Raw genomic sequence first — 10,358 nt, 5'->3', positions numbered from 1 at the left:
GTGTGTGTGTGTGTGTGTGTGTGTGTGTGTGTGTGTGTGTGTGTGTGATGGGTTAGAGCATTACAGCCTATAAGAATCATTGATCTGAGCCGCCCCTGTCAGAGAAAACAGATGGTGCTGGCGTGTTATTCACCCTGTAATCTCAGAGTCACTGCAGCTTTGGTGTCCTCTGGTATCTGATACATGTACATAGTAAGACCCATTAAGTGTGTTGAGAAGACGCCTTAAAGAGGGATTCGCTCTGATATTCAATGCTGTGCATTCTAATTCTGTATGAGATCAGTGACATAACACATGAACTGCATTTCTTGCATTTGCAGTCCTGAACCACAAGGTGACACTGTTGATGTAGGGAACAACAAACACTTTACTTTTAGTTCATGCTTCCTTGAGCTTTTATTATTATTATTTTAAAAAAACACTGACAATTCCAAAATGCATAAAACTTGGTTCACAACACATACATCTATTTACAAAAACAGATAAAATAAAATAAAATGGAACGGAGATCATACTGTAAGTGCACATCAGTATAAATAGAAGATAAATAGACAAAAAGTGTATTTCATTTCACATCTGCATTCGTTTAAGGTGCCTTTGTTGTGGGGGTCAGAGGTCATCTGCTCTTCATATTGATCGGAGGACTTAAAGAGTCAGACGCGAGCTGTGTTGGTGGTGGAGGTGAGCTTAGTTGGTCCGGCTGTAGAAGAGGTTCCCTGTTTCCTAGAAATGACAAAGAAGAAGAACACACATTAGACACATTACAACAGTGTGGAGGAGGCATCATGTAATTCATTACGAAATATGGAGATTAACTAAAAGATTCATATTAGAAGTTGGGTGATCGGTGTATTTTGAAGATGAGGCTCGGATTCATGTCTGTAATAATACTCACATGATGAAAGCCATGAGTTTTTGCACTGCCTCCTTCTTGGGGTTCAGGCAATAGCGACGGCCGCTGTTGAGGGAGACACTGTTGAAATGGAAAGTAGAGGCAGTTAGATTGATGACTAGAAGTGCCTTTGAGAAATATTGGATAGAAATTGATAAAATGCCAGCCTAGGTGTTATGTGTGAAAGGTTTACTGAGAAGCTTCCAATTAGCACACAAAATGCAAATAGCAAATCATTCTTTTCTAATCAGGACACATTATTGCACTAAGATACCACATTTCCACAATCTTAATTAAAGATTTCAAGGCGTCTTACACAATCTCCACTTTGTCACAGAAGATGGTTGCTGAGTAGACCTGGATGTCCTGTATGTCATTCTTTGAGGTGATTCTATCCCTCGTTTTTTGACACAGACACAGTTTTCCTGATGTGTGACCCACTAGAGAAAGACAAAGAAAAAAAAAAGTCATTAATTCAGTTCATTTTTCACTTCTTACAGCTACCAACACATATAGAACTGTATAAAACAAAGATCACATTGTCCACATTAGAGTGGTGAATGCTAAAGAAGTATTAAAACTTACTTTGGGCTTCAGAGATGCAGACCATGACAGCCAGGAGCACAAACACTTTCATGATGCCGGACATCGTCGGTTTCCTTTTTGGTGAAGAAGACACTGGTGCTGTGATGAAGGTGATAGAGAGGAGCTGTAACAAGTGCAGCTAGAGGGATAGACTAGAGTCAAAGAGAACTGTGAGGGGTAGAGACCAAGGGTCGCCTTTAAATACTCTCTTCAGACACATACCTCATCGTACTTCCTGTGATCAAGGGGATTTTTGAAAGAGGAAAGTGAAACTTCAAAACCCACAAAATTACCCTGACTCACTCTTTCCACTCGCCTCCCCCCGTGGTTACTAATAATTGAACTAGATTTTAAATTTAAAAATATATTTTGATATCATGTAAGAGAATAGCAATATAAAAACAAAATTGTAACTTGTTGTGACTGTAAAGCCGCATGTGCAAGAAAACCGGTCCTCACATTGTTTGTCTAAATTGTTTTATGACCTATGAAAAAAATATTCTTGGACATTTTGCACACTTTATTTATTTTGATATCATGAAGAATATAGATCCAAACCAATGGGTCGTGTACAAATTATTCATGAAAATATATTAGCCATTTATAAGTTAATGATGTCATTTGGGTCACCTGTGTTTTTATTTCCCATTATACTTATTTCCATTATAAAGTTAACAAAAAGCTCATGTCATATACAATACAATGTTGGTGACATTTGTTTCCTCCTGGATGTAAGCAAAGACACAACTGAACTGAATATGTCTTGGTGATGATATAATTCCATAATGTATAAGAGAAGACACATTAAATCTATTACACAATGTGTCAGCACATGAGAGTGCTAATCCTCCACTTCTGATAGACTTTGTCAAAAATGCTTTTGTATAAAAGTTTAAATCTGGTTAGTGTAGATTTGTGTGGACTATTTTACATTTGGCAACAGAAAGTGTGGGCAGGTGATCTTTCCAACATCTGGTTCTGTATGCATGTGGTGGGCATCAGTGGTTAACACCATCAGTGCGTATACAGCACCAAATCAAACATAAGAGGGCTCGGAATAATATGACGAGTATGATTTTCTTTCTTTCCACTGTAGCTGCGTGGTAGTGACATGACATTTATGCTGTGAAAAAGTCAGTATTATCAGTGATATTTGATGGGTTCTGAATTTGTTTATTATAATCCGTAGTTGTTAGATATTAACTCTGTCAGATCTGATATGTGATATATGCCAGGAGTTATTTGTGCTTGTGCTAGTGAGCCATTACTATCCCAAAAGAACATTTCAATAGTAAAAAATACATATAAACCAACTCAAATTCCGCTTAATATTTTTTCAGTACTGTCTCACCATCACACTCCGGAGCACGGAGGAGAGGGCCGGACTGTCTGGACACTTGTGGTCAGCTGACCACTGTGCATACATCACCAAGTACCATTTCAGGTTTCATATAGTTTTTGTGTAAGATCACTGCAGTGACCATGGATGTTCTCCAGTCACCTCACAACAACAGGTAGCTCTCTTATTGATGGCCGCCAGTATCAAGCTGTTTTCGCTTCATTCAGATGAAGTGAGACGGTGAGACAGTGAGGAAATGATTTACCTCGGTGACGTCAGCTGACTACTATGAGCAGGCCAGAAGCGTATTACTGCTCTTCAGTCTGCTCCTCTCTCCTTCTCTCTGTGCTGTGCGTCTTTCCACTCCAAAGATAATGCAAATTTTATTTGAGAAGTTTGCTCAAATATTGATCGGGTCGTTTCGGTCTCCCAAAATATTTGTCGGGACATGTCAAAACCATATGCAAACCTACGCCCTTGCCTAAATACCAGTTTGAGAAAAGGCATACACATCTGGCCCCGGGTATAATGATGTACAAAATACTTCACAAATCTGAAATGATCGTGTAATTGATGAACAAAACAGTCAAAGCGTTGCAACTCAATGGCTGAGACCTGTAGAGCAGATTAGGTTGACTGAACATGAAAATATTTCGTATATGATGCAACAAGAAGTCATGTCAATTCAACAAATAACAATTCAGACTTTTGAACATGAATAAATCATTTTCACTTGTTGGTCTGGCTGTAGTAGAAGTTTCCCTTTTCCGAGAAATTACACACAAAAAAAGAAAGGAGGAACACACATTAGACGCATTACAACAGTGAAAAGAAGGCATCCTGTGATTCATTAATAAATATGGAGATTCACTGAAATACTCATATTAGAAGTTGGGTGATCGGTTATAATAATAATATATATATAATACTTAAAGAGTCAGACGTGAGCTGTGTTAGTGGTGGAGGTGAGCTCAGTTGGTCCGGCTGTAGAAGAGGTTCCCCGTTTCCTAGAAATGACAAAGAAGAAGAACACACATTAGACACATTACAACAGTGTGGAGGAGGCATCATGTAATTCATTATGAAATATGGAGATTAACTAAAAGATTCATATTAGAAGTTGGGTGATCGGTGTATTTTGAAGATGAGGCTCGGATTCATGTCTGTAACAATACTCACATGATGGAAGCCATGCGTTTTTGCACTGCCTCCAACTTGGGGTTCAGGCAATAGCGACGGCCGCTGTTGAGGGAGACACTGTTGAAATGGAAAGTAGAGGCAAACAGGAAGTGACTCTCTTAAATAAGTAAATATGATACATGCAGATAGATTGATGACGAGAAGTGCCTAAAATGTGTATGTTATTGTTGCCTCAGGAAGAGGTGATTATAACATTTACTGCAACTGAGACCTGTCAAAGTTTAGGAGTTCCAAGAGGACCCAAATGCAGAACACAGGACAGGCAGGTTGAATAAACAAAAGGCAAGTTCAGGTGTCATCCCTGAGATCAGTCCTACAGAATCTTCTTCACGACATTCCGATAGACTAAGAACTCTGGAGGTTATCCAGGATTTATAGAACCGTAGTTACATCTGTAACTTTATTTCTATGTCATCCTTACTGACCACCAGAGGCAGTGCTCAACACTGGATGACTTATATCAACAGAGTCACAAGGAATCCCAAGTACATACCTCATACAGCTGAAGCAGAGGAACCTGGCAGAAGAACCACACCTAGTGGATGGGGGGTGGCTACTTTTACTCTGTAGTATCTGGGGAATGTGCTTGGTGATGCCCATAAGGCCGCAGCACATATATCCTCCACAGGGTCGCCCATGACGTGAAGACACTTCTGGCATGATAGCACTTCACTTCGGATGGCAGAGAACGGCTGTTCGCCCTGTATGCATAGGCAATGGCCTCCACTATCCAGTGGGACAGGCGCTGTTTCGAAAGAGCACAGCCCATCTTAGGACCACCATAACAGAGCTGCTCTGACCACCGTATGCACGCAGTGGCCTCAAAATAAGCTCTGAGGGCCCGCACCGGGCATGGCAGCCTTGTCCTCTCCTCTCCCTCTTCTAATGGGGGGTCAAACTGTACAAGCTGAATAGGCTGATTGAGATATGAGCATGCCAGCACCTTTGGGAAAAAAGGCTGTATTAGACCACAAAAGTGACATTCGAGCCATCCGAGTTCCACATCAGGCATGAATCACTCACCGACAGGGCAAGTGGCTCACCTACATGCTGTGCAGAAGTGATGGCAAGGAGGAAAGCCGTTTTGGCCGACAGGCACCTAAGCTCAATCCGTTCCAAGGGTTCAAAGGGAGGCAAGCTAGCGTGTCCAACAACAGGGGTGAGTCCTCTGCAGGTGCCTACAGGGTGCTTGGGGGACGCAATCTCAGAGCCCCTTTTAGGAAGAGGGACACCAGCCTGTGGCTCCCCGCTGGGTCATTGTCAACCCTAGCGTGCTGCAATGAAATAGCAGCCACATACACCCTCAGGGTAGAGGGAGACGAGCCCCTGTCTAGAGGGAATGCGCGACCCATGATGCCACAGTTCATGCGTCCGCCGGTCCAGGGCTCGATGATCCGAACAGCGAAACAACGTTCCCTCCTGAGAGGGACAGCTTGTTGCAGCCTTTGGAGGGCGAGAGATTCGCAAGTCCGACAAGGCTATACAAACGATGAGCAAATTTAGCTTAAGCTAATGCTCCTATAGTACTTAGCCTGCGTAAGTGAGAAGATGAAGAAGGACTGATCTCAGGGATGACAACGGATACCCGGCCGGGGTCATCCAAGGTCACACGCGACTCAGTTGACATAAAGACTCGACATGCGTGTGCACGAGACGGAAGATATTCAGTGTTGAGCGCGGATGACTTGGCAATTGAAAGAGGGAAAGCACGCAGACGACATACACAAGGAGAGCAGGGTGATTAGACACAGGGGGAACAAATCAGGGCAGAGCAGATAATCACAAATACAGGAAACACAAAAAAGGCAGGAAGTAGCACAAGAGAGAAGACAAGAGGAGAGGACTTTCCAATTTAAAAGAGGAAACAAACTATAACAAAAACACTTGGACCATAAGAATGCCAGACTTGGATTAAAATAAACATTCGGTGTGACGGTGCCAAGTTAGCTGAGGAAGATACAAGCCTTTTTAGTGTATGTTACACAATCTCCACTTTGTCACAGAAGATGGTTGCTGGGTAAATCTGGATGTCCGTTATCTTAGTCCCTGGTCTAATTCCATTCCTGAGATGTTGACACAGACACAGGACACCTGTCTCTGGTGTTTGTATAGAAACAAACATTTTAGTTAATTCGATTTTTTTTTCACTGCACATATTTCTGCTCACAGCTACCAAAACATGTCAACATATATCAAATATAGATTTATTTTGTCTGTCGAACAAAACAAATAAAATCACAAACTTACGTTGGGCTTTAGAGATGCAGACCATGACAGCCAGGAGGAGAAACAGTTTCTCCTCATCAGCCCTGTAAAAGTATGTAATCTGCCTAGAAACAAGCGATGGACAACTAAGGGTCAGAAAGTGCAGCGATGACGGACATCGTCGGTTTCAAGATGACACTGGTGCTAGAAAAAATATCTTGTTGCTTGTGTTGAAGATGATAGAAAAATGAGCTGGAATAAACCCAGCTATAGAGATTAGCTATCAAAAAGGGCAAAGTTTGTTATGGGTAAATCTCTAGGGATTGGATGCCACCGTGTGTGTGTGTGTGTGTGTGTGTGTGTATGTGTGGGTGTGTGTATGTGTGTGTGTGTGTGTGTGTGTGTGTGGAGCATTACAGCCTATGAGACTCAGTGGATCTGAGCCGCCCCTGTCAGTATTAAGGCAGAATACTCTCTTTCAATGTGCATCAACAGAAGACATGAAAAATACACATGATACAATTGTCATTAATTGTAACAAGAACAATTTATAAGCTTCAGTTAACTTTTGTTTAAAACTTTTTTTGAGCGATGAGGTCGTCTCTATTGAGACTAGCCTGCAGGTTGTTCCACGATCAAAGTCCATTACAAAATATATTCTTTTTTCCCCCAGTCCACACAGGAGGCACCTTTAAGCCTAGCCAATTTCTGCATCTAAGATTTAGGTATTTTGTGCCAATACAACTTTCGTGCATTGTCACAATGTCCTTGTACATTAAAATATACTAATGCTGCATGCTAAGCATAGCAAGTAAGGACCATTTTACAATGTGCAGTGATGAGTCCTGTAGCCTTTAGTTTCAAATGTATCTCAAATATATCTGGGACAGGCACATCTGTAATGGTATCGTCTATAGCTCAGAAAGGAATAGGCTTGTAACCAGACAATTATGTGAGGATGGAGAGAACTATAACTTAAATCTATATGGAAAAATAAGTGTGAACTTGAGTTACTTAGTTCCAATATGATGCTTGAAATTAAGATTTTTGATTAATCAAATGCCGGAACATTTGAATCTCAAGAAACAGATGGTGCTGGTGTGTTATTCACCCTGTAATCTCAGAGTCTCTGCATCTTTGGTGTCCTCTGGTAGCTGATACATGTAAGTACTAGTAAGACCCATTCATTTTGTTGAGGAGACTCGTTGAAATATTTAATGCTTGGCATTCTAATATTATGAGATATGTAAATTTGCACATAAACTGTATTTCTTGCATTGGCAGCCCTGAACCACAAGGTGGCACTGTTGATGTATAGGGAACAAACAGTATCAGACCCGGAACAAAAAACAATGAATCAATGCTTCTTTGATTTCTTTTTTTAATTTATTATCAAAACAACACTGACATTACTAAAAATGCATACAACTTGGTTCACAACACATACATCTATTTACAAAAACAGATAAAAGGAAATAAAATGGAACGGAGATCATACTGTAAGTGCACATCAGTATAAATATAGGATAAATAGACAAACAGTTTAATTCAACGACATCTGCATTCGTTTAAGGTGCCTTTGTTTGTGGGGGTCAGAGGTCATCTGCTCTTCATATTGATCGGAGGACTTAAAGAGTCAGACGCGAGCTGTGTTGGTGGTGGAGGTGAGCTTAGTTGGTCTGGCTGTAGAAGAGGTTCCCTGTTTCCTAGAAATGACAAAGAAGAAGAACACACATTAGACACATTACAACAGTGTGGAGGAGGCATCATGTAATTCATTACGAAATATGGAGATTAACTAAAAGATTCATTTTAGAAGTTGGGTGATCGGTGTATTTTGAAGATGAGGCTCGGATTCATGTCTGTAATAATACTCACATGATGGAAGCCATGAGTTTTTGCACTGCCTCCAACTTGGGGTTCAGGCAATAGCGACGGCCGCTGTTGAGGGAGACACTGTTGAAATGGAAAGTAGAGGCAGTTAGATTGATGACTAGAAGTGCCTCAAATGTGCAGGTTCGTAATAACTTTCACTACAACTGAGGCCAGACTTGAACCTTTGCTAAATCTCGGCTAGAAAGAATAAAATGCCACCCTAGGTGTTATGTGTGAGAGGTTTAAAATGCAAATAGCCAATAATCCTCTTCTAAATAGCACACATTATTGCAAGATCTCACAATTTAAATTAAAGATTTCAGTGCGTCTTACACAATCTCCACTTTGTCACAGAAGATGGTTGCTGAGTAGACCTGGATGTCCTTTATGTCATTCTTTGAGGTGATTCTATCCCTCATTTTTTGACACAGACACTGTTTTCCTGATGTGTGACCCACTAGAGAAAGACAAAGAAAAAAAAAAGTCATTAATTCAGTTCATTTTTCACTTCTTACAGCTACCAACACATATCGAACTGTATAAAACAAAGATCACATTGTCCACATTAGAGTGGTGAATGCTAAAGAAGTATTAAAACTTACTTTGGGCTTCAGAGATGCAGACCATGACAGCCAGGAGCACAAACACTTTCATGATGCCGGACATCGTCGGTTTCCTTTTTGGTGAAGAAGACACTGGTGCTGTGATGAAGGTGATAGAGAGGAGCTGTAACAAGTGCAGCTAGAGGGATAGACTAGAGTCAAAGAGAACTGTGAGGGTTAGAGACCAAGGGTCGCCTTTAAATACTCTCTTCAGACACATACCTCATCGTACTTCCTGTGATCAAGGGGATTTTTGAAAGAGGAAAGTGAAACCACAAACAAAACCTATGCACTCACTCCACTCACTGTTGCATGTGGTTACTAATAACTTAACCAGATTTTAGATTTTGAAAGTATATTTTGGTATCATGTATGAGAATATGAATATAAAACAAAAGTGTAACTTTCGATTGGAAAGCTGCATGTGACAAGAAAACTTATACTCACACGTTTGTGTAAATTATGCGTATATGACCTATGAAAAATATTTTTTTTACATTTTGCATACTATTTATTTTGATACCATGAAGAATAAAGATTCAAATCCAGTTGGTGTACATTGCTGTTGAATCTGGCAACACAAGGTGTGGGTAGGTGATCTTTCCAACATCTGGTTCTGTATGCATGTGGTGGGCATCAGTGTTTAATACCATCAGTGCGTATACAGCACCAAATCAAACATAAGAGGGCTCGGAATAATATGAAGGCGAGTATGATTTCCTTTCTTTCCACTGTAGCTGCGTGGTAGTGACATGACATTTATGGCTTGAATAATTCAGTATTATCAGTCATTTTTGATGGATTCTGCATTTTTGAATTTTAATCTGTATTGTTATATATTTACTCCGTCAGATCTGATATATATGGCATATGCTCTCCAAGGGTCATGAGTTTTCTTTCCACTGTAGCTGCGTGGTAGTGACGTGACATTTATTGTGTGAATAAGTCAGTATTATCAGTAATGTTTAAGGGATTCTGCATTCTTTCGTAGTCATTAGACATTAAATCAGATCTGATATAGGATATACAGTATGTCATGTCCTCCGAAAGTCATGGGTTTGAAAAGAAATGCTTGATTTCTGCAGAAAGCGTGGTCTAACTGTAAGTTTCAGTTTTACATCCTCTTTTACTTTTTGTTCAAAAGGACATCCCTTCACATCGCTTCCTTCTCAGTTTGTGATATCCTTCTCTTTTCTTCTAAAGTTTTCAACAAATATGGAATAAAAGTGAAAAACAGAAAATCTGGATTTCCTGAAATATACTACAGCCTATATACCATTTGTAATAACGGGTGTTAGAGATCACATTATTTAAATAGAGTGGCAGGACTATAGGTGACTATATATATTATGTTATATTGCCTTATTACTCATAAAGCAGGGCCCCGAGGAAGACATATTTCTAACATTCAGACATTTAGAATAAAAGGCATGTTTTAAAGGGTTGGTTCATTACATTACATTGCATTACAGTCATTTAGCAGACGCTTTTATCCAAAGCGACTTACAATAAGTGTATTCAACATCGGTTTTCAAGAGAACTACTAGTCACCAGAAGTAATAAGTGCATCTCCTTTCTTCAAATAAGCATCTAAGAGCATAAACCAGAGCCAACGTACAGTGCAGAGACAAACGAATGCAATAAGTGCCACAAACTAATA

The 10,358-nt window shown here is 40.2% G+C and overlaps 2 protein-coding genes across 2 annotated transcripts; both read right to left on the bottom strand.

The window, feature by feature from the left end:
- Positions 1 to 391: 391 nt before the first annotated feature.
- On the bottom strand, positions 392 to 1,641 carry LOC116389479 (platelet basic protein-like). Its single transcript, XM_031858172.1, has 4 exons — positions 1,478 to 1,641; positions 1,209 to 1,332; positions 896 to 973; positions 392 to 723 (listed from the first exon to the last, which is right to left on the bottom strand). The coding sequence occupies exons 1-4, from the start codon at positions 1,539 to 1,541 to the stop codon at positions 654 to 656; spliced, it is 336 nt and encodes a 111-aa protein (XP_031714032.1). The 5' UTR covers positions 1,542 to 1,641; the 3' UTR covers positions 392 to 653.
- Positions 1,642 to 7,587: 5,946 nt separating this feature from the next.
- On the bottom strand, positions 7,588 to 8,856 carry LOC116389448 (platelet basic protein-like). The gene is made up of 4 exons (XM_031858132.1): positions 8,699 to 8,856; positions 8,430 to 8,553; positions 8,100 to 8,177; positions 7,588 to 7,927 (listed from the first exon to the last, which is right to left on the bottom strand). Exons 1-4 carry the CDS (start codon positions 8,760 to 8,762, stop codon positions 7,858 to 7,860), a joined length of 336 nt encoding a protein of 111 aa, XP_031713992.1. The 5' UTR covers positions 8,763 to 8,856; the 3' UTR covers positions 7,588 to 7,857.
- Positions 8,857 to 10,358: the final 1,502 nt, after the last annotated feature.

The sequence above is a fragment of the Anarrhichthys ocellatus genome, unplaced genomic scaffold (genome assembly GCF_004355925.1).
Source record: "Anarrhichthys ocellatus isolate YVR2014 unplaced genomic scaffold, GSC_Weel_1.0 scaffold19, whole genome shotgun sequence".
Classification (NCBI taxonomy): domain Eukaryota; kingdom Metazoa; phylum Chordata; class Actinopteri; order Perciformes; family Anarhichadidae; genus Anarrhichthys; species Anarrhichthys ocellatus.
This window is presented reverse-complemented; position numbering and strand designations above follow the sequence as displayed.

Coding starts and splice junctions, on each gene's coding strand:
- LOC116389448 (XM_031858132.1), bottom strand. CDS start 8,762: ATGTCCGGCATCATGAAAGTGTTTGTGCTCCTGGCTGTCATGGTCTGC. Junction 8,554..8,698: donor CTGCATCTCTGAAGCCCAAA/GTAAGTTTTAAT, acceptor GTCTTTCTCTAG/TGGGTCACACATCAGGAAAA. Junction 8,178..8,429: donor TGTGACAAAGTGGAGATTGT/GTAAGACGCACT, acceptor CCATTTCAACAG/TGTCTCCCTCAACAGCGGCC.
- LOC116389479 (XM_031858172.1), bottom strand. CDS start 1,541: ATGTCCGGCATCATGAAAGTGTTTGTGCTCCTGGCTGTCATGGTCTGC. Junction 1,333..1,477: donor CTGCATCTCTGAAGCCCAAA/GTAAGTTTTAAT, acceptor GTCTTTCTCTAG/TGGGTCACACATCAGGAAAA. Junction 724..895: donor AAACTCATGGCTTTCATCAT/GTGAGTATTATT, acceptor TGTCATTTCTAG/GAAACAGGGAACCTCTTCTA.